General features: G+C 29.0%; 2 protein-coding genes across 2 annotated transcripts; one reads left to right on the forward strand and one right to left on the reverse strand.

Moving 5' to 3' along the window:
- Nucleotides 1-186: 186 nt before the first annotated feature.
- Nucleotides 187-2,870, forward strand: LOC130803135 (expansin-A7-like). Its single transcript, XM_057667321.1, has 3 exons — nucleotides 187-429; nucleotides 1,277-1,622; nucleotides 2,156-2,870. The coding sequence occupies exons 1-3, from the start codon at nucleotides 252-254 to the stop codon at nucleotides 2,466-2,468; spliced, it is 837 nt and encodes a 278-aa protein (XP_057523304.1). The 5' UTR covers nucleotides 187-251; the 3' UTR covers nucleotides 2,469-2,870.
- Nucleotides 2,871-4,125: 1,255 nt separating this feature from the next.
- LOC130803136 (4,5-DOPA dioxygenase extradiol 1-like) lies at nucleotides 4,126-11,261 on the reverse strand. Its single transcript, XM_057667322.1, has 3 exons — nucleotides 10,544-11,261; nucleotides 7,589-7,959; nucleotides 4,126-4,480 (listed from the first exon to the last, which is right to left on the reverse strand). The coding sequence occupies exons 1-3, from the start codon at nucleotides 10,841-10,843 to the stop codon at nucleotides 4,291-4,293; spliced, it is 861 nt and encodes a 286-aa protein (XP_057523305.1). The 5' UTR covers nucleotides 10,844-11,261; the 3' UTR covers nucleotides 4,126-4,290.
- Nucleotides 11,262-25,578: the final 14,317 nt, after the last annotated feature.

Here is a 25,578-nt window from a genome sequence, read left to right on the forward strand (position 1 = left end):
ATACATAACATAGACTTGCCAACACGTTATGTAAATATTTGAATGTAGACTTTCATTTGTAATGTCAACCTAGTTAATCGTGGGAGTCACTAACATTCAAGTTCCATACTTTTGCTACATACTTGATTCTCAACTTGGTATATAAATCTTGTATTTTCAATGTAACTTATAGATATCCAAAACTTTTGTTTTCTCATTTGTGTACATCTTCCTTTAGAAGAAAAGTAAAGCGCCTAAATAAAAAAGTGTCTATGGGTTTCCTTTTGGGAAGGTTAGCAACACAAGGTAGCATCCATTTTTGTGTAGGATTGGTGATTTTAATAGGAATGGTGAGGTTATCAAATGCATATCCTCCTAACTTCAAGCCAACAAAATGGAACTACGCTCATGCCACTTTTTATGGTGATGATAGTGCCTCCGCTACTATGGGTAATTTACTAAATCGTTAATATTTTACTTTTAATTGACACTATAATATTTTGTTGGATAAATTATGATTTGTTGATGAGGGAGTATATTATATATTCTAGAATTTCAATCAAAATTTCAAGTTGATGGTTGAAGTTTTGGAAGATATTATGTTATTTACTCTATCACCCTTCACACGAGGGCTAGCTATTTGAAATACAAGTGTAGATGTGACATATGCTTTCTTTGTGCATACCGCTAGATATTCCATTTTGAATTAAGAATTAGTGAATGAAATTCAAAAGTTTGATTTTTTATCACGTTGACTTATGATAACATGCTAAACCAATTCAACCAAAAATTTAAACTAATAGTCGAAATCTCGGAGTACATTATACACGATCAGTTAATTAATACCTAGGCCTATACTATAAATTAAAAAAAAAAGAAAAAAAAGCAAACATAAGTAACTTGATGATACGCAACGTGTACAACTTAAGTACTTTATAACTTTTACAATTTTGTTGCAAAATATAACATTATTTGGGCCGTAAACTATCGCGTTAACCTTTTTATTGAGTTTGATCCTTTACATAATATCAAAGCCAGCGTGATAAAGGTTAAGGGTTTGAATTTTAACAACCCCTCATTTAAAGTGGAGTATTCAGCGCTAGGCATATTGAGGACATCCACACTTCTAGCCCGAAGGCTCTAATATAAATGACGTGTTAGAGTATATACATATCCTGTAACCTCAATCATGCATCAGCTTAAATTTTTAGTTGAATTAATTTTTGACAAATTTTATCATAGCTTTTCATATGAGTAAATTTATGCATTTTGTAAATTTGCATGTTTATATAAATAGGAGGAGCATGTGGATATGGAAATTTGTTCAACAATGGATATGGTACAAGTACAGCAGCATTAAGCACAGTATTGTTCAACAACGGATATGGTTGTGGGAGTTGCTATCAAATAATGTGTTATGATTCAAAATGGTGCAATGGAAATGGTGGTGGTGGTTATGGTTACAGTGGCGGATCGACATCGATTACCGTCACCGCCACCAATCTATGCCCACCAAACTGGGCTCAGCCAAGCAATGCCGGTGGATGGTGTAATCCACCTAGAGTCCACTTTGACTTATCTATGCCTGCCTTTAAGAAAATTGCATTTTGGAGGGCTGGTATCGTTCCAGTCAAGTACCGCCGGTAATTAACTATTTATAAATGCACACTTTTCATTTTTTGTATATATTCTTTAACGAAACGAAAACGTAAAAGTCAATTAAAGTGGTAAAAATTATAATTAATTGAATTTTGGTTTTTGACTTGGTTTTTTGGATGAATAACCAACATCAAACAAATAATTTTTACTACATATTTCTCATATACATTTAGTTGGTCAGTAGTCAAATAAGTCAAACAACTCTAACCTACAAGTTCAACCAACACTCATTTGCCAAACAAACTCATTTAAAGAATTGGAATTTAATCGTCACAAATATATATAATAATATAAAATAACATTCTTTGTAATATATATAACATTCCTCCTTGTCTTCTCCTTGAGGGGCATAGGTATCATATGTCCGCTACCCTCCTCTCCTCTCAGACCCTGACTTGTACGGAATACTGAGTTAAAGACTCTTCCTATAAATATATGACTCGTTCTTATTAAGAGATTATATAATATCATTTGACATGCTGATTTTTGTTGTATATATGTATGTAATGGTTTATAGGGTTCCATGTGCAAGAAGGGGAGGCATAAGATTTAGCTTCCAAGGCAACAACTATTGGCTATTAGCCTTTGTTATGAATGTAGGTGGTGCAGGTGACATAGCAAAAATGTGGGTAAAAGGAAGCAAAACTGGGTGGATAGGCATGAGCCACAATTGGGGAGCTTCCTATCAAGCCTTTGCTCAATTAGGAGGCCAATCTCTATCATTCAAAATTCAATCTTACTCCACTCGTGAAACTATAATTGCCTATAATGTTGTCCCTCCTTATTGGAGTGTAGGCAAGACTTATCAAGCCAAAGTCAACTTCAGATGATTCAGACAGTTCTACTCGATCCTTCTGTTCCATTGAGATTGTTACATTTGATTAAAAAACCACTCATGTTTAAAAGTCAATATTAATAGTCTAAATGGGATAAGAGAGTATCACTTATTTCTTGTGGTAAATGTACTTTGGTTTGAATGTAGGTAGGATGTAGTTCAAACAAGAGAGATCTTGTTTCTAATGAGGCCTTAGATGAATTTGGCCCTTGAACAAGATTTTATTTGTGTTCTTATGTTATTTGTGTTAAGTACCTTGTTATATATTGTATTTATGTGTAGCCAAAAAGGAACTAATTTGCTCCAAGATACAAACAAAATAAAAGTAAAAATTTAAAGATTGTCATGTTTGTATGGCGTAATTGTTGAGAAGTGATTCAAATTCAGTTATGCACACTTGTCGGTATAGTAATTCAATCACTAATATAAGCTAATTGTGTATAATTAAAAATTATTAAAATTTTATATTACTAAAATTTATATTGAGTTAAATCAAAACAGATTTTACTTGATTATATTTTAATTAACAATTTAAACATTTTTGTTTTGGACTAGTGATCATGGGAAGAACCCATGCTTTTATGATGAAGAAGAGTGTAAACTATATCTTAGTCATTGGTGCAGATGCCCAAGGCCCGGCCCTTTCTGGAAAGGGCCCAACATCCCGATGTGTAAGAAGACTTCAAGCTCCTAGCAAGCTATCAATGACAAAATAGAAATAGAAATATACATTTATTATAAATAAATGTGAAGATTGCGAGCAGCGAAACCAACTGCTTTAAAAATACCTAAACAGAGGACGTAGGACACACCAAAGGCAAGACGAACAGCATAAGGGAAGACAAGAATAAAGGCAAATAAAAGCTAAAACATCTTGGAAAAGATAACTACCAATATAGTCTAGGATAAATTTGGTGTCCCGAACTAGTTATATATCTATTAAGTCCTTAGAGATCAGAGTTTTGGTCAATTAATATATATATATATGTATAAACATAAGATGGAAGTAGCAGAGAAGCGAATATAAAGGTAGATATGTGGGCCATTGAGATGATTAAGATTAGAGATAAAGAATTTTCTTGAATGATTGGTTTTGCATTGCATTCAATATAAAAATGAATACAAAAGTCTAGCTTAGTAACGAAAAATGTTGAAAAATATCACGATTGATTAAAAGAAGAATTGTAGTCGACTTAAGAAAATGTAGTATATGATTTATACAAATGTTTATTGGAGCATGTATAAATCTTTCTCATTTCATAATCAGACATTGTTGAGGCTTTTAAGGGGCTAACTCAACCAAAATCTTAAGCTAATAGTTGAAACCCTTAGATATGTTATATATTCTTGAAATTTGTTATTGAGCATGTACACTTATACAAGAGAAAAATTTATTACACACAAATCTGATGAAATATAATCTTAAAACCAATTGTTATAAATTAGCAGTACTAGTCTATCTATCTTTTATGGTAGTAAACATCTCTAATTTTTTGATGTAAAATCAGATATAAGTTATCTTTCAACATAATCTATTACGCCCTTACAATAAAGTCCTTTAAACTAGAAGTGCGGTGCAACACATGTCATCCTTGTAATGATGAATTAAATATAATAAAACAAATTCAATAATAAAATTATTGAACAAAATATTACAAGTGACAAATCCCAAACTTGTGAATTAAAAAGACATGAAATGGCACAATGATAATGTAATGCATTCTTGTGATCTAATTATTCATCATTTAATTTACAACGATTTTAATGGAGAAACAAATATGATAAATGCAAGAACAATAATAAACATGAATTAATATTTAGTTGGAAGTGAACTTGTAGGCACCATGATATAAGGTGCCATGGTCCCAACTGCTATGAATAAGCTCTGCCTTCCAATTATCTCCTGCTGCACCCATGACAATGTGCAAGGGATAAAAATGTTCTGGGAATGGATGTGCTAATTCCCAATTTGGTGCTTTGCTTTCATATGTGTTCACTTCTTCAATCCTGAAATTGGACATGAGAATTGTCTTTCTTAAGTGTGCAATATCTTTTATTGATGTTATATAACATGGTATAACTTTACTAATAATTTGTCTTTCTTAAGTATGTTTGAAAGAGTGGTTAGAGATTTTCCTTTTCACTTTTGTAATAAGAGTTTATTTGTCATCACCAACAGAAAGGATTAATTTATGTTTCTTCTTATTATAGTGGATTTTCAAGCCTTACCAAGATCAAGAAAAAGCAGAGAGGATGTATATGCTAAGGAACCAACTCAGTTAAAAGCTTAAGTTGATAGTTGAGGCCCTAAAATATGTTATATACTCTAACACGTTCCCTCACACGAGAGCTCATTGTGCTAGAAGTGTGGATGTGCACATGCGCTGAATTTTCCACTTGACGTGGTTGAGATTTGAATCTATGACCTCTTGTCACGCTGGCTTCTAACGCCATGTCAAGGAACCAACTCAACCAAAAGCTTAAGCTGATGGTTAACTCGAGGCCCGAAGATATGTAATATACTCTAATAACATTATATACTATATACTTTTATATTATTTCTCTGTCTTTTTAAGATTGCTATTAATAGTGATATTTACCCTCAAACTAGGGATGAAAAAAGCACCTAAGATTATACGAGTTTTGAACAACATCCGCCGAAGTTAGGACGGGTATGAGCATGGATTTGGTGGGTTATGAGTGGATATGATTGAGTATGAAAATTTTACGTGCCATGGGTATTTGTAAATGGCAAGTATGAGGTCTTATCTGCCTCATATCCACCCGTTCTACTCCATATCCATCTGCCATGCTTTATATCTATACACCCCGCCTCATACTCACTCAACCCGCCCATACGGGCATATGGCCATACCCGCCCGCCTCATATCGATGATGTTCTATTTTACATCAATTTTGTATACTTTTATTGAAAACTATTAACAAAAAATTAAAAATATATAATACATCCGCTATGAGTGATGGGTAGGCAGTAAGTATGTAAATTTTAGAAGAGTATGGATAAAAAAAGGACATACCGCACCCGAGTGCCTATCCATTCTCACAACATATTAATATTAACAGCATTCTCATGAAGACTAAATGAGTATCTAATTAGGTTTAATCCAATTTATCTTTTCGTATTTTTTATAAATAGTTAGTTGTATGTTTTTTTAGCGTAAAACATCTGTTTCCAAACTATTAACTTTTTTAACGGGGAGTTATGGTTAAATCTTGAGGGAAACTATGGCCACTAAGGGTAGCAAAAAGTGATTAGCTCGTCTTGTATGAGATTATTTCACTTTAAGATGAGCCTATATTATTAGTTTATTTTCTAATTGATAAGGTTTTACTTTAAGACGGATATATATAATTAGCTTATTTTATAATTAATTACTTTAAAATGATATATGATCTATCTTAACAGGCTACATGTACATTAACTGATCTAATAATAGTAATAGTAATGATATATTCATGAAACCGAATATGAGAAAAGTGATAAATCTTTCTTCAAGTGCGCATATATGACACAAGCATAAGTTTCCAAGAAAGTATTACCATCAATAAAGCCCATATTGAATTTCATCATAAACCCATCATTGTTGGACAATAGCGGGAGGGGCTAGAAACTAGAAAGCCACCAAACTCTTTGGCCATTACTCCATAATTGATTAACGCTGATTATATTAATATTTTAAGATATTGCTTCCACAATTGATTAAATCTAATTGAGATTGCTATCAATTTTATTATTAAACATTTCATACAAGTACTTCTCATTTTAACATAATACTCTCTTAATTTTCATTTCTTCTTTTCATTTACTTTTTGTGCAGATTCCAATACAAATTTAAAAATCAAATAATTTTTATTGCGAGTCTTTAAAATTCTAAAAAAATTGATATTTAGAAAATATATAATGAGAGAAATCTATCAAGATTCCACATAAATATGTTTTTTCATATAGATCGATGAGAAATCATAGTTAAAGTTTGACATTAAAATTCGTAAATTCTATTTATGAAAAACATATGAAAATAAAGGAAATGGTATTTAATAGAAGTACTCAACAAATTTTATAAATGGCCTAATTAATATTTCTCCATGTCTTTTAGAGATACGAACCACAAAGGGGAGCTAGCAAGGTCATGGACTCCACAGTCTTCTTTTGGAGTTTGGCCTTGTCATATTTTTTTAATTATATTTTCCCGTAGTATAACAATTGGAGTAATAAAAACAAGGCCGTACATTGGTAAAAGAAAAATTATTATTGTATGGGTTAGATTCAAGTCTTCTTAATAGCATTTTTAATAATAATTTTGCTTGATATATCTCTAATTGTCTTAATTTTTATTTTCTAAATTCAACTATAAACATTAAGAGTATTATGTTTTCTCCCCTCTTTTTTACTTGCACTAAAATCAGTTTTACATTGTTGTTCATTCTATAGGATTTATAAAAAAAATCATGTAGAATATTATTTTATTTGCCTCATTGCATATTTTTTTAATACTCTCTCTTATTCACTTTAAGCATCCCACTTGAGGTGGTCAAATGAATTGGGACCACATGTGAAAGACACAGAATGTAGTGTTTTTAAATTTTGATATGGCCGGGTAAAATGGGATTAGTAAGGGTGTAAAAATATTGAGTTTAATAGGGGTAAATTGGTAAATTTAATATACCCAAAATAAAATGTTACATTTAGAGTGACTTGACTCAATAAGAAAATGAGACATTTAGAGTGAATAGCAAGGCCGTTTGAGAGTTGTTTTGAAGTCCAACCACCTATGGCCCAGCTCATGAAGGGGCCCAAATTTTTAGTTAATCCGTATAATTAAAAATCAGTATTTGCATAAGTAGCTTCTAGCATCGATCGACCTTGCAGCATTAAGTTTTTCAGTTAAGCGTATGACTACTAAACAACATACTTGGAGAAAGAATAACTGAAACTTCATTTATATAAGAGCCCATTTTTATTTTCGCCTAGGGCCCAAAAGTTCTCAGAAACGACGTTGGACTGAATAGGAGGAAACATTTGTTACGTATAATTCTAGACATAATATAAATAATCCGAACAACACATTAAACTGCGTAAAAAAAAAGTGTTACCTTCGATTTATAAGAGCAGAATGAAGCCAAGAATGAAATTCATGAGCCCAAGGTGCAACACCATTATGAAAATGTGGGGTTTCATCCAAAGGATGAGTAGCACTTCCGGAACCAATTATAAGTACACCTTCTTGTTTCAAAGGAGCCAAAGCTCTTCCCAAGTTATAATGGTATGTTCCACTTAACTTGGGTTGAACTGATAGTTGACAAACTGGGATGTCTGCTTGGGGATACATGTACATTAATGGTACCCATGCACCATGATCTAGTCCTCGTTTTTTGTCCATGTTTATTGTTTTGTAACCTGATTTTGTCAGTATTTCTTCCACTTTTTTTGCCATTTCTATTGACCCTGGAGCTGGATATTTCAACTGGAATATGCAAAGTTTGTTTAGATATAATATGCACTCAAAAATTATGGTTTTAAAACAAATCCATCATGAGATCAATGGGGTTTTGTCTCAATTGGAGTCCGTGGCGGAGGAAAGAGGGTGTAACGGTAATTATGTGTAAGACATGACTTAAATTTGAAAAATAGTAGAAATATTAAAGCGTATGGGGCTGAGTTGGTTGACTTGTTGTTTTTAAATTATTAGATTTGTGGTTTAAAGCCCGACAACTACAAGAGACATCACTTTTTTTTTCTAAATTCACCCCTGGTTGGAGTAATAAGTAGTGTTTTTCTCGGGTAAAATTCTGAGATCGAATTAAAACTAACTCTCTCATTAATTTCCTCAACTTAAACTATAATCCAAAAGATGCATAGTGATGATAAATTCATTTGAGTACAAGTGGGATTTAAAAAGGGTAAAATAGACATTTGCTTAGTTATTTTTAGCAAGTAATTTAAGACGAACTAAAAACTATAGCAAGTACTAAGTTCTTTTCATTCATTTTTTGCTCAGATGATAATGCAAACTTTAAAGTCAAATAACTTTAATTATGAGTTTTTAAAAATTCTAAAATGTTGATATTTAGAAAATACATATTGAAACGAATCTATCAAGATCCTACATGAATATTGGTTTTCATATAAATCGATAATAAATCATAGTCAAAGTTTAACACTAAAATTCGTAAATTTTATTTGAAAAGAACATTTAAAAACGGAAGGAGTATAATCCAATAGAGAAAGTATACCCCACGCTTAATAAAAAAATTATTTTCAAATGAAAAAGTATTGAAGGCTCAAGTAAGTCAATATTAGAGATGGTGGAAAACGACGACAATATAGGTACTTAATAGGTAGTTCGAACTTTTTATTTTACCTCAACTACTTACTAAATGTATATGTATATTTGGATACCACTAAGGCTATTATTTTGGTTTGGAATTATATAATTTTTCAAAAAAAAAAAGTCAAATTAGACACTTAGATAACTGATGAGTTCAATTAATATTTTATGTTTAGATATTTATTGATGATCAAAAATAAAAGAAATGTCCTTATTTACACTTTTTTTTGGATAATATTTGAAGAGAAATAATATTGAATATCTTTTCTGTTAGAGTAAACATATTCAAGCAATATTATAAAAGATCATTTGGAAATACTCCAAAGTAGCATTCTTAGAACTGAAATTTAAATTAGAAAAATTGATATTAATAATCCAATTTTTTATCAATTTGTTATGAATAATTTCATCTTTAGATTATATTTTAATAATCTAAACTTTGTCTTTAATTTGCTGTCAACATATAAATAGGGTACACTAATAGCAAATTAAACCAAGGGCTAAGGTTGAATTATTATAAAATAAAATGTTATGCTGCTAGCAAATTAAGGGCAAATGTTAGATTATTAAAAGATAATCTAAATATCGAATGGGTGAAAAATTGAATTATTAATATTAATTTTTTCATTTAAATTTGCATAATTTTTTTATATAATCAATTGTAAACTTCTCTAATTTCTATTTATGCATTAGTATCAGTTATCAATTAACTAAAAAAATTTACCATCAATTTTACATTCAGTATATTATGCTCATAAAAATTATAATCAGAATTTAAGAATTTAAGAAGGGATGAAAGACAACAGTTGGAGCAAACTTGAGTAGAGTGTCACCCCCAACAATTTTTATTTCGCAATATAAATATACTTCTTCCGATTTTTTTTAATTGCACCAAAATCAACTTTTTTTATTAATTGTTCACGATTCTATAATATTTTACATATTGCGTTTATTATACGATGAAAAAATTCATCCGTCTCATCAGATATTTTCATAATATCAATTTTTATAATTTTTATTTGTATAGATATAAACAATCTGACAAACACATTTAACCGCATAAAAAGATATTTACCTTGGGTGCAAGTAAAAAAAATGAAGAAAGTATATACATAATAACACCATATACGTTCAAGCAAAAGTGGTATAATAACAAAAAAGTAACATGTTCAAACTTTAATTTATCCCATATTTTTATCTCAAATTTACAACATACTATACCTTTATCAACCATATTAGGAAGTTTTAGTTGGTGAGACTCTCCGCTCGTAAAATTAAATAGATTTTGGGTCTTTAATTATCTGTTCTAATATCATATTAAGGAACTTACTCAACCATCAACTTAAGCCGATGGTTAAAACTCCAGAATATGTTATATACTCTTACGAAAACAAGCAAAGTGAAGGAAAATGAAGAGAGAGAAAGTGTTAGAGTATATATAATACACTACAAATAAATGACAAAATTGTGACAGCCCATTTCATTGCCAATTGATCACTAAATGAGCAGAAAATAGGGAACGCAATTTTGGTGGACGCAAAACTAAAAATGGATGCGTGGCCGTTGCCAAAGTTCATGGAAAACACGGGTGACAACACTGAGCCCTCAACCATCAATCTGTTATTATTTCAAAGAATCAACTCAATCATTAACTTAAACTGATAGTTAAGGCCTCAAAATTATACAGAAACAAGTAAAGGAGGATAGGATAGAGAAAAACCTGGTACATAGCATCAGGGTAATCATCAAAATCATGGATAGTATCATTGATATCAACAGCATTAACAGAAGGAAAATCAGTTTCCCAATGACCTGAAATCACAAGAATAGCCTTTGGTTTCTTAGAAAATATATTTTGTTTCCAAGTTTCAAAAAAAGGTCTTAAAGGATGAGAATCTTCAACTGTTAAAATTGGGTTTCCATGGGTTATAAAAAAGGTTTCATTGAAATTCATTTCTTTTTCTACCATTTTTATTGTTTTTGGGTTTGAATTAATCAAAGGATTTTCAGTTGGACTCATTTTTCTCTTGAGTTTTTAAGGCAAACAAATATAATAATTATTTTATGAAGTTGAGAGTTTTGGTGTTTTGAGGGTTATGGTGAGTGCATTATAACAAAGGTGTTAGCCGGCCATTTGCCTTGCATTGAAAAATAATGGTAGGGGCAAAAGGGGAGCTGGGCTATTGCACTTTCTTGATAATAAATTGGACTATCAAATTTTTAAAATTTAAAATTTATATTTTATTTAAGGGTATTAGGCTAAATAATTTCTATAGGTAATGAGAAAATATAATTAATATTTTTTTGTAGGTTGTGAGATTTAAGCTCCGGTCATGAAGAAATATATTTTCTCATTCCCTATAGGAATTATTTAGCCTAATACCCACCCATAAAAATTTCAAATTATAAAAATATAAAACAATAATTTCTATGTCACCATGAGCCGATTTTTTTCATTTTAAAAATCCTCAATCATTATGTTGAACTATAATTTAACAAAAATGAGATTAGACTCTTTCTATTGTACAGACCAATGTATATTAAGTGTGTTAAAATAATTATTAATAATTTTAAAGTGAATCAATTAAAGATTTAGAAATGGGTTTTTGGGATCGTAAATGGTCTCATAAAAGACAAGCTGATAATCAAATAATGGATAATATGGCATCCCATTCTCTATGTTTTTTCCATTTAAAATATTTCATCATGAAAGAGACAAAAAAATTGACTAAGGTTTTTAAGAGGTCATAGATGTTAAAATATATCTATGTAAAATATTAAATTCATCTTACTTTTTTTATTATATATTTTTTAATAATTTTGTTATGATTTATATTTAAAAATATTATAGCTTAAAAATTATATTAAAAATTATGTAAAAAGCAAGGATGGAAAAAAATTGTGGGGAGTAGCATAATTGGCTATATCTTCTAGCATTTGTTTTGCCTTGTTTAGGTTTCAACTTTTGACGTGGCTTAAACTCAACTTCTATTTTCCATAATACTATTAGGGTGTTATTAAACTTCGCCACTCCTTTTTATTTTATCGCCACTCCTCCTTCCAATAAAATTATAAATTTGCCCCTAAAATTTAAAAAATTACGAATTTTCCACCCCTTTAAAATTTATTATTTGTACTAACTCTTATTTATACTAATAATAATAATAATAATAATAATAATAATTATAATAATAATAATAATAATAATAATAATAATAATAATAAAATTTTAAAAAATAAATTAAATATAATAATTAAAACAAAAATAAAAATTTAATAATAATAATAATAACAATCAAAATAATAATAATAATAATAATAATAATAATAATAATAATAATAATAATAATAATAATTTTAAAAAAAGAAAAAAAAACCCAGTCGCAAGAAAAACCGCGAGCCAACCATGATTCAGTCGCTGAAAAACCGCGAGCCAACCATGGTCCAACCGCGGTTTTTTCTGCAACTGAACCATGGTTGGCTCGCAGTTTTTTGTGCGACTGGGTATTTTTTTTGTTTTTTTTAAAAATTATTATTAATTTTATTTATATTATTATTATTATTATTATTATTATTATTATTATTATTATTATTATTGTGATTGTTATTATTATTATTATTAAATTTTCATTTTTGTTTTAATTATTATATTTAATTTATTTTTTAAAATATTATTATTATTATTATTATTATTATTATTATTATTATTATTAGTAGTAGTAGTAGTAGTAGTAGTAGTAGTAGTATAAATAAGAAATTTTAAAGGGGTTGGCTAAGTTGTAATTTTTTAAAGTCCAGGAGTAAATTCGTAATTTTATTTTGGGGTGGCGATAAATTAAAAAGGGTGGCGATGTTTAAGGATTGAGTACTATTACTCCCTCTTATTCAAGCAATCTCATTTAGTTTTTTCAGGGATAATATTTTAATTTTTAATATTTCTAATTTTTTTAACTAAAAATTATAAAAAGTTAATATTAATAATTCTTACATTGAGATGAATCAAACAAGATCTCACTTGACTATATATATTTTAACTTATAAATTAAGAATAAAATACAAAATTAAAAATGATAAATAAATAATAACCAAAAACTAAATGAGACGAGTAGAATAAATAGGAGCGACTATTATTTATCTAATTGTAAAGTTGTTTATATTCATATTGCATAGAATATGTTTGAACTCAATATTCTTTTATTAAACTTATCAGAAAAACCCCGTATAATAGATTGTATTTTCTACTAAGAATAGTTTGGATACTATTCAATTTACCTTATTTAAACTCAATTGAACTAACCAACGCCTTAACAACATATAATTCTTTGTAATCAATTATCGTGAAAAATATCAATAGTAATTAAGGAGGGTAATGGATATTCGATCCGACCCGAATCACTGGACTTAGATTTGTTTTGATGTGTTTGGGTCTTATTTTTTTAAACTCATTGAATCCGAGTCGAATTTAATTTGTATAGTAAGCGAAAATTAGACAAGAAAATAATGTTGAAAAAAAATAGATTAGAATTAAGAATATATAATTAAGAGATAAAATAAAGAATAAAAACTTAAAAAATATTTGAACGATTTTACATAAACATTATTATGCTGAATAAATATAGTAAAGTTAAAAAAAAATTTCCTTAACTTTTTTCTTACACCCAAGCACTTTTTTATCCGGTCCAATCTATTTGTCAGATCGTTTATTACTAGAGTTATACAAAACTAAAAAATATATAAGTGTGATTTATAAAAATATTCAACGAGACGATTCAAACAAGATGTATTCACTCAATCATTTTTGTCTTATCTCACTGGATTTTTATTTTTTGTTAACTTTTTTATTTTTTAAGCATAAAACCAATTAAGTTTTGTTAAATTTTTTATTTTTTCTATTCTAAATTTTTTTACTTCTAAAGAATTTGAAAAAATAACTCTAAAATATTAAATTATTTTTTATTTTAATCTTAGCCATTAATTAAGAACTTCAATCAATTTTCCAGAAAGCGTCATTATTTATTTTAATCTTAGCCATTAATTTCAAGATTTAATTTAAAATATGATTATTGGACAATATTGAAAAATGATAAATGTAGTTTTCTCAAAGCACTCCCACATGGAATTCTTTCAGTAAATAATTGTTTTCGTATGCACCAACTCTCGATTCTTAGAACTAAGATTAAATGAGAGTTGGTTAGTAAATGATAATTGGTTTAATGACAATTTTATTTACCTAAGTATAAAATCTTAGTATGCAATGGTTGTAAAGATGCAACTACCAATAAATGGGCAAAATAATGTACGGTCCAGTTTTTTTAAAAAAAATTTAAAATATTTTTATATCAAATTTAAGACTTAAAAGATCAAATTTATAATCTAAAAGGACAAATCTAAGATTTAAAAAACCAATTCAAAAACATAAGTCGATTTTGTTTGAATTCTTAAAATTGGTGTTATAAAATTTTTAAAATTTTTTCCAATTCTAAAAGTTAAAAGACAAAATCCAAGGCGTAAAAGACCAATTCTAAATTATCGTGGATTTGGCCTCTTTAAGTGTCAAATTTAAATTGAAAAAAATTACATAAAAAAATAAAAGAATTATTGGATGAGCCTTTATTGAGGTTAATGTTTGAATTTGAAAATTTAAGTATTGAAATTGGACATTCTACATCTTAGAATGAGCTTTTTAATTTTTGAAAAATTTTCTGGACTGGCTTGTGAAGGTTGCACAGGTGCGGCCATTGCATAAGAGATTCACTATTACTTAACTTCAAATTTGATAATTTTACAGTTTAAAATGTAGTTAGATTAGATAGAGTATTTATATGATTTTAGTTATGGTTATTCTATTTACTTGATTTAGAATCTGTTATAATTAATGGAATTAGAAATATATTATTATATCATATTATATTATTTAATAAAAGAGTTATAAAATAATTATTTATATATACTCAATAATTATTTATACGACTGATGCACTGTTATGTGTTTTCAACATTTTACGTTAACTATTATATTGTGTTAAAAATAAAATTTGGTAACGTTAATGCCTAACTACATATTACTTTGAAATTTATATATATGAACAGTCAATAATAATTATCCACTCATTGAGCTATTATGTGTTCTAAATATGTTGAGAATAATGTGATTGAGTGGATAATTGATGTGTAGACTCTTATGTATAAGTGATGGGATGGAATCCTATGGTAACTTAATGTTTGTGATTATGATGGTGATTAAAATTTGATTAATTCATGAAGTTATGAAGGTGATGAAGTATAACTTACCTATGCGAGTTATGGGACTTAATAAAGAAATGGAAAAGATGCTTTACTATGACAAGTCGAGCAAACCTGTCAGAAGGCATTCTGAAGGTCGCTCGACCGAGCGAGCTTCTGGGTGGACCGAGTGAACAAACAGAATGTATCTAGTAGCTTCCTGTAGCCCGCTTGATTAGGTCGGTCGACCGAGCGAGTTCTCTGTTTTGGTCGAGCAGTTGCTCTTATGTTTTTAGAATGCTGTTTTTTACTCTTCAAGTGCTTGGGGCTGTTTCATTGTCATTTATTCATAGCTTTAATGTATTAAATGTTACTTAGTGTGATCCCTCCTATAAATAGGGAGCTCATTTGTTCATCCAAACACATCAAACACAAACCCCTAAGCCTAAACACATAGTCTTTGTTGTTCTCTTTCTCAATTTTAATACTTTGTTTGTAAGAGTAAGTTTTAACTCCATTGAAATAATATAAACAATGTAAGTTTTTACTCCATTGAAATAATATAAACAAGAAACTACACACCACGGAGGACGTAGCCATCATTGGGTGAACCTCCTTATATCATTGTGTCAACTTTTGCATTTTAATTTTCTTTCAAACGTTGTTAAGTTCGTTGAATTTGTTATCGTTCATCAAGATACTTCAAACCTTATCGATCTTAGCTTTCATTTCAAATTATTTTATCTCGATTATAACATTTATTTAAGATATAATTTGATAACGATGATATACAATCATGTGTTAGAAATTATTTATATACTATCGGTTTTTCTAACAAGTGCACATGTTTAGATTACTAGATACGTAAATTTGTTGAAATCGGATTTATATATTCTCTAATGTAGTGTTTAGAAACAAGTATTTCATTTCAAATTATGGATTTCAATTATGAAATCATAAAAGAAGAATTTAAGAATGACAAGGTTTGGGTAGTCATTCTCAAATTCTCAATTTAATTTCCAAATGAAATCATCGTTCCCAAACATGGCATGTTTATTATTGTTGCCAATTTTAGAGATGATAAATTGTAACACCCCGGCCCCTCGGACCGCTTGTGACTACTCATGGAGAATGTAGACTGGCCCCACAGACCAACACATGTCTTTTCAGCGCATTTTGGTCTCACTCGTGCGCACCTGGGAAAACTTTTCAGGAAGTCTCCCATCCTAAGATTGCTCCTCACCTAGCACGCTTAACTGTGAAGTTCTTAGCAAATGGGCTCCCTAGAAAAGAAGATGCACCTTGTTGATATGAGTAATCTATCAATACTTTTTCAAGCTAAATCTAGGTATTACTGTAACACCCCGTCCCATAATTATCTTTAATTACTGATGAGGAAGCACACTACGGGACAGTGCATTACGTTGACACAAAAGTAAAGGCGGAAAAAGGGAATAAACTAATCAACATTATAAACATATGGCTAAACAGTGGACCTAGGAAATTATGTACTAAAAGTTTTAACTCCAAAAAAAAAAGTGAGGCAGAACAACCTCAGATAGGTAAGCAAAATGAGGACTATTCAAAAACTTTTCCTACTAGTTCAAAACACATGCAACACTAAATTAAAACTTCAGAGGCAAGGCTCTAAGCTCACAAAATGTTGCCCCAACGCCCGATTGATAAATATATAAGTATATCATTCATAATCTTCACCTGAAAAATATTAACAACGGTCCACAGTCAGTGGGGAGTAACTAGTAGTCCTTCCAAGGTAATATCTAACATATAACGTAGAAGTACATCTGTGTTCATAGAATACTACATCAATAATTCAACACATAAATTCATTTTAATCCTTATAATAAAATATTCTACTGTAAACATGCGCTGCATAACAGTATCCAATGTAATCATATGCAAGCATAACAGTATAAGCTGTAAAATCACACATTAATTATAGCAGAGGAACAGACGCCAGTACTACCCGCAGTAATACTTCTCAAGCTTTTCCGGGATTACAATTCCTCAGTTTGCGCACTAACTGTGTCTAAGAATGGCTAAACTCCCGCTATTAACATTCCATACCCAATGCAATAATCGAACGACGACAACCACCTGAGGATATGGTTCTCCATATCGAGTGTGTGTGGCCCTATAATATCACCATTCCCTACCGAATGGTGGTGGCATTTGTCTCACCCATCAACCGCAGTCTAAGGGTTTTCCTCTCTATACATGTATCACATATAATAATGACATCATGAAGTATTGGGCAACCAATTCATGCTTCATGCCATCCAAGTGAAATAACTCTCATGCATCATAAGATATCCATAACATATTATATCAAAATAAACATGAAGGATAAACATCCTCAAAAAAAAGGTTAACAACCATTTTGCATTAAAAGGGTAGCTTAGTTTAATCCCTTCTTTAGTGGATTCCTTCAGATTTTTACCAAACTTTCAAAGGTCATAACTTTCTATTTAGAGCTTCAAATTAAGAAATTTTCAAGTCTAAATTGGTTAACTTTTTATAATCTTTACCTTTTATTTAGGAAGTATTTAACGATTCTAAGTCTATAACTGGGGAAAAACACTAAACATAATAACTTGTCCTAAAAATAGAATTGCTCTGTCCAGAGTATTACGAAGGCCATAACTCAACGTATACAACTCCAATTTAAGCGATTCTTGAGCCTAAATTCAAGTACTTTAAAGACCTACAAGTTTTAATTGAACAATTTAAGCTAATTCTGCCCCTAACTAAGTCAAATACGCTAAAACATTAAGAATCTTATTTTTCAACTAATATTCTAAAAACAGATTACTTGCTACTAAATAAAGTGAAGCTACGTCATGTTCTAAGGCTCATTAGGAACCCTAAATGAACTTATTTGAATATGATTTTTGGATATGTTTTAGGCCTATATTTAATCTTTACAAAACATTAAGAAAAAAGAAATTTGGGTTAGCATATTAGTCTCTAAGTCTAATTTATTAACGATAGGTAAAATTGACTTTTCAGATTGCACACTTTTACAAATCCAATTAAAAATACCACTTATAAATTACCTAGATTATGAAATTTGGACACAACTATATTAATATAAGTAGGAGTGTTATGTCCAAATTTGAGACTAATTAGAGCAGTTTAACAAGTCCTTTAAGCTTGATTAATTCAGGGCAAGAACATGTTACCTTAACAGAATACACAAAAAATAGGACGTTAATATAAAAATAATTATAAATACTTAAAAAAATACCTATATCACAAATTTAACATTTAATATCAAAAATTTCATTAGGAGTAACATATATATAGAACGAAGCTAAAATCATTTCTTAAGTATCCTAAATAGTATCAACATACTCAGAAGGTCACAGCATGTACCCGGTTTGGACTTTGCTCAATTTCACCCATTTTTAAGGCATGAAACTTGGATTAAATCATTTGTAAATGTTGTATATGAAAAATAATAACTTCGAAAGGGTGCTAGTTACCTTAATTCGTGGGTTAAAATCACCAAAAGGTTAAAGAAACTACTCGCCAACACACGTCCTGCCAGGCGTGTTGTTGCTGTCCCCTTTGTTTGTGTTCTTTGGTAATATTTTGTGCAACATTTGAAGGGATTTCTTGCTTGAGTATGTAGAGGAAAGTTTTCAGAGTAGTGGGCAGCTTTTTGCTTCCTTAGTTAAGAAGGATGAGAACTAATTTAAGGGGATGATAAGGATGATGCTGCCGGCTCAAAAGAAGAAGCAAGGAGGTGGCTTTGCTTAGTCTTGAAGTTCTCTCTTATGTTCATGCCACATATCCTAGCTTAGGTGGATTGGTGTCACGTATTGACATGGTTGCTAGTACGGAAGGCTAAATAGAACATAAGAAGGTCGTTTTGTAGGCTTAAAACACGAGACATGAAGAATTAGAAATTAAAGGATCATAGTTGTGTATATTGTTGTACATTGAGGTGCTTGCTTACCTTAGCTAACTTAAAAAAAAGTGTAATTATGCCTACATTGCATAATTTTGGACATGAGTGGGGTTAAGTAAGCTCATTTAGGAATCGAATTAAATTTACTTGGGGGAAAATTTCCTTATAAACTTAATCGTTTCTAAGCTTCTTGTTCTAATTAAAATTAGAACGTTAATGCCTTAGTTTCCAAGGTTATTAACCTTAATTATGTGGTACTAGTTTCTTGGGTGTTACAATTACACTCAACCCCACTTAAGAATACAACGTCCTCGTTGGACCGTAGTTTCAAGATCTTTTCTCTCGCTAGGTGCACTGAACACACAATCAGCCACTATCGCAGGGTTGCTTTGATACCATTTGTAACACCCCGGCCCCTCGGACCGCTGGTGACTACTCATGGAGACTGTAGACTAGCCCCACAGACCAACACAAGTCTTTTAAGCGCACTTTGGCCTCATTCGTGCGCACCCAGGAAAACTTCACAGGAGGTCATTCATTCTAAGATTGCTTCCCACCAAACACGTTTAACTGTGGAGTTCTTAGCAAATGCATTGATTTTACTTATTTCAACAATTTTTCTTATTTTATAAACTAAACATATGCACCAGGTGGATAGATTAGAAAAACTATTATACTAATATGTACCTTTATAAAAGTATTAATGCACTATGTGCATTACACATGTTTTTGTACTAGATTTAGATAATTAAGATAAGATTTTACTATAGCTAGGTTAAATCGGATCCAATCAAGAGAAGCTAGTGTGTATTTTCCTATGAAGCATACGATTTTATTGTCTACCTAATAGCCAAGGGCGGATGGAAGGTCAATCAATAATATCAACTGATAATATTTTGTTCATGTATAAAATTATATATCTAGAAATATTAATATATGTATTAATTAAGTTGATAAAAAATTTGCTATGTGAATGCATTGATTTGTATTTAAACCTCCTTAATTCAACACATTTTTAAAATAGGAAAAATTACCTAAAATAATTCAACTTATTTATAATTTTCCTACAATAATCCCACGTATTGATTAATCATAAATAATTCCAACTTTGAGAGGTATTTTCCTATAGTAAACTTGATAATTGGATGACTTGCTATATCAAGTTTTATTTTTTAAAAACAAAAGATAAATTAAAATAAAATGTCAAAAAAATGTTCAAAAAATGTTTTAAAAAATTTCATGATTTTTTTTAGGAAAAATTACCTAGAATAATCTAACTTTTTGATGATTTTCCTGCAATAATCTCAACTATTAATTAACCATGAATAATCTCAATTTTAACTATTAATTAACCATGAATAATCTCAATTTTATGTGATATTTGCCTAGAATAAACTTAAGTACCCAGATGACCTTCATTAATAGGTAATTTACCAAAAAAATAAACAGAAAATTAGTATAAAGTTAGAGAAAAATTTTGAAAATTTAGATAAATTTATTAAAAAAATTTTCTTATTTTTAAATATTTTTTTCGACATTTATTTCAATTTATTTTTTTTAAAATAAAACTTGCTATAGCAGGTCATCCGGATACCCCAGTTTGCTCTAGGCAAACACCTCATAAAGTTGGGATTATTCATGTTTAATCAATAGGTGAAATTATTATAGGAAAATCATAAAAAAATTTGATTATTCTAGATAATTTTTTTCAAAAAATATTATTAACGTAATTTGATTATGTTTTAGTTCCGCCTGATAGTAAAGTAGCAACTGCCAACTGCCAAATAAGATGTCAGTGCCTGAGGAAGCACTCAAGCTGTCAAGCAAATGTGTACTACATTCCAATTTCAATATCATCAGTCCCCCTTTTATATCGAAAGATAATTCAGATTCAGCCATGCATGCGATAATGAGATATTAATTAGCTACATGCCTACATCTATTTACTGTATGTCTATGTTATATATGTAGGTTGTGAATAATAAATAGATATAATTTTTATACATTTTCAGTACACTTGTTTGATTAGTACATTTTCAGTACTAATCAATTGGAAATAATTTTTAGTATAAATTTTTATGATCTATACTTCTTAATTCCTATGGTAATTTTTTTATCGTTCCTAAGATAATAAAATTTTAATCATAAAATAATTTTTTGTTCATAACTTTTCAAAATTTTTTCATTACTAGCTAATAACACATTTTTAAATAGTAATACATTCTAATGAAATTATCGAAGTTGTTATGTACTTGCTAATTTATCTCTGATGTAAATGTCGGATGTTCTTTTATTAATAAATCAGGTATTATTCAAAAGAAAAATTTATGAAGAAAATAAGATTGTTGAAAGAGAATAAGCATGATTATTAAACTTGTCAAGAGATATTCCTACTAAAATTATACTAACTTCCTATAAACATTCCCACCATTTATGATTACCAAATGAGCTGTAAATGGTTGGAAAAGTCTTGTATATAGACTTGCTCTAGGCTATTTTAGTTTGAACCACCTTTAAACGGTATGAAAATGATAAGTATTTTTATTTGCAATCAAATACAATCATTAAAAAATAATTATTATTGTTAAATTGATACACACTAATATAGCATAAACCAAATTTATAAAAGCATTTAAATTATTAGTTACACCCACCGGGTAAAAAAAGTTTTTCCCAGATTTCTCCCTACGTTAAACATTTGTCATTTCGCGGGGAATTGATTTTCGCACGGAACAAAACTAATACTACCACGGAAAAAGAATAGTGAAACCCAATGCATATTAATATTTTTTAGGAAATCATTAATAATTGTGTATATTGGTGTAATAATGATATATTATTAACCAAAACCACCAATATTTGAAAAAAAAAATAAACATGTTTTTCATTTTATTGTAGGCGCGACAAAATGCTTTAGTTATTATGGACTTGACAAAAAATTGATTCATAAAATTGAAAGTTTCACCAATTTTTTTAATTCCAAATTTGATAAAAATTTGTTTCTTTGATTGAATTTTTACGATATGCTCTATCGGTCTCACAAAATTTGACTCACTTTTTTATCTAGTCTATTAAATTAACATTATTTCTATTTTTAGTCATAATCAATAACTTTTTTCTTCCACACATTTAATTAACTTTTTCGTCATATTCAAGAGTTTATGGATAGACTAGGGGTAACCCCTATTTCTGGAAAAATGCTGTAAAATAGATTAAGGTGGTTTGGATATGTGAAGAGAAAGACTTTCGACGCCCCTATGAGGAGGGTAGAAAGCATTATAGTAGAGAGGAAGAGGAGTCGAGGAAGACCCAGGAGAACTTGAGATGAGCAAATAAAAGTTGACTTGCATGAGTTAACCCTCTCTAAGGGCTTGACTAGGGATAGGGATAGTTGGAGGCGCCATATCCATGTTTTAGACTACTAATGTCCTCTTAGATTACCTTTTGGTGTTCTTGCCCTCTTGCTTCTCTCTTTTCTTTATTATTAGTTTTTTTGTTTTCTTTTATTTTGTATTTGGTTTTACTTATTTATTTTATTTATAGGCATTTAATTTATTTTTCCCGTGTAGTTACGTCTCCTTATCTTGTTCTCGAGCCGAGTGACTCCTTTGGCCGCGCTCTCCTTTATGGGTATGAGTTGTCGCCATCCTTTCCTCCCTAGATTCTGTTCATAGTTTTTCTATGAGCGGGATACACTGGGTAGGATGATGATGATGTCTTATCCACACAAAGAGAATGGCTTGGTACAAAAAAAAATTTATAGTCTTATAAGGTATTAATTTTAAGTTTAAGGTTAAATATGTAAAAGATCATTATAATATATCTTGGATTCTAATTAGTACTAATCTAATATAAATATCTTGCACCTTGATATATGTAATTACGCAAAATTTAGAGGTACAATATTATAGGTAAAATCCATATTTTTGAGGTATAATATAATTGATAAAAATTTGAAGTATATATTTGACCCAAGGAAAAAAAAACTATATATAAATACGTTCTATATTCAATAAAAAGACGGTTAGTTAAGCAAAAATAAATTCAGTTTTAACAATTTTAGCCTAAAATTAAGAAAGTTTTAAACATTTTTTATTTAGATAAATAATTAACATTTTTTGTATAGTAGAAATTTGAAAAGAACAAATTTATAATAAAAATATTATTTCTCTTCCTCTTTTTATCTTTTCCCTCCAAAAAAATAAAAGACTTTTCCCATTATTTCATCCCTTTTCACTTCTTATCATTTGCTTAATCTTTTAGTAGATTATATACCATCATTTAGCCCAACACCATTCCACCACGTAAGGTGCCAAGAAGATTAGAGATCTCAATAATTTCTTTATATAATTTGTTCACTAATAATTATATGTATTGTTTATTGAAAAGGTCCAAATTGCCCTTATAAAGTAAAAAAGAGCTCAAAATATTTTGCAAATATATATTTTCTTTTTGATTGGCTTTTAATTTTTGTGTTTTTTTGTTGGTTAACAGTTGAAAAAAGCACTTGATAATTAGTTTTCAAGCCAAAATTTAAAGTTACCCTAGTTTTGTAAAAATAATAGTGTATTTTGAAGTGTATTTTATACTTATATTGTTGAATTTATTTGATGTAAAATAATTTTACTATGCATTTATTTTGTTTCTTTTAGCTAAATTTATACTTTTAGTTGTACCATTATTATGTATGAGACTATTGAATATATAATGTGAAATGCTCTTATGTAGTTATATTTCCTTAATTTTGCTAAATCATATATGGTGTACACTCTATAGACATAATAATAAGGATATATAATTAATAGTATTCTCCCTGTTTCCTAATGTTCTTCCCGTTAATATTTTGCACAATTTTCAAAGTAAATTTGATTCTTAATATCTCTAAATGCGCATCATAAAAAATTATAAAAAATATATAATAAAAAAGTATACTTTAAGACAAATCTAACAAGATCTCACATGGATATATTTTATCATCTATATATGTCTTGAAAATCTTAATCAGGTTTCTCTCTCCAAAATAGAATATTCTAAATAGAAATAACATTAAAAAACAGAGAGTAAGTAGTTTAGATATTTAAATTTCTAGATGATATATGTTAAAAGCAAGAAGAAATATGTGTATTTATATCTCGATTTTATATTCAATTTTTTTTACTTTATTTCTATTACAAACATTCATAGTACAAAACAAATAATAAATTAATAATATTTTCAATTAATGTTATTTTATAGGAATAAATATGTTAAAATTTCAAAACATAATTATTTCTATTTCATATACAGTATTTTTGCAATATAGCTCCCAATTCACACATTATGTGCATGATGTTATGAAAATATTAGTGATGTATTTTTTTAGGTATAGAAATATTCAAATTTGAAAATTAGATAAGTTAGGAAAATATAAGTAAAATGTAATATAATCATGTCTTTATAATACCTTATTTAAATAAATAGAAATATCAAACATTGTCAGAATAAACTTTTATTGATAATGTTTGAGCAACTTTAAGTTAATAAGTGTTATTTGCCACTTGACAAATCATACCTATGTAGAAGGATTTGATATGCTGACATTTTTTAAATTGAAAGTAATTTATCTTTTATATTTTACTTATTTTATTAATATGTTTTTTGTCTTTAATAATGATTTAAATCACTATAATTGATTAAGATTTTCCAATAATTTTTTAAAATATTTGACAGATATCTACACATTGTAAAAATCATGCGACGTAATTAATTAAGCATTGGCCAATAATTACATTCCATATGGTTGAGTTCCCTGAGGGCGGCTAAGGCTGTAATTTGGAATAATCGGGCTTAGCTTTTTCATTAAACATCCTTTCCATTTTTTAATATTCTTCTCATTTGGAAATTCCATCTTAAGGAGAAAGAAATTTGATTGATATTTTTAACATAAAATATGTCCATGTGAGATCTTATTAGATTTGTTTTAATGTATATATACTTTTTTACTATGTATTTTTTTATAATTTTTTATTACTGTGTGTTTAAAAATATCGAGGTTTAAAATTTACTTTGAAAACTGTGCAAAAAGTTAACAAGAAGAACAAAAAAGAACGAAGGGATTATTATTATTACTATTATTATTATTATTATTATTATTATTATTATTATTATTATTATTATTATTATTACTATTATTATTATTATTATTATTATTATTATTTGATTACATCAATGTGACTAAGATGTTTGGAGCTCAAACCTTACCATCGTTAGTGATGATAAAAAGTTTCAAATGATTCTTGATAACAAACATCATTATCATCATACCCAGTATCTCGCCCATAGAAAACTATGGGTAGGGTCTGGGGTAAGAAGGAAGGCGGCAACTCATATCCATAAAGGAGAGCGTGGTCAAAGAGTCCCCTCAACTTTAGAAAGATCATGAGTAGATCTTGCAACGAAAAAACTGAGTGGGACTGACACTAACTCCATAAGCCTATAGCTTATCACATAAGCGTGACCAAAGGCATTATAAATTAGTCATTTTAACCTAGGGCATTATAGTATGAAACCAAACAAGTATTAATTTTTAGCCCATAAAAAATGAGAGAAAAAAACAATTGA

Source organism: Amaranthus tricolor, chromosome 16, assembly GCF_026212465.1.
Source record: "Amaranthus tricolor cultivar Red isolate AtriRed21 chromosome 16, ASM2621246v1, whole genome shotgun sequence".
In the NCBI taxonomy this organism is placed as follows: domain Eukaryota; kingdom Viridiplantae; phylum Streptophyta; class Magnoliopsida; order Caryophyllales; family Amaranthaceae; genus Amaranthus; species Amaranthus tricolor.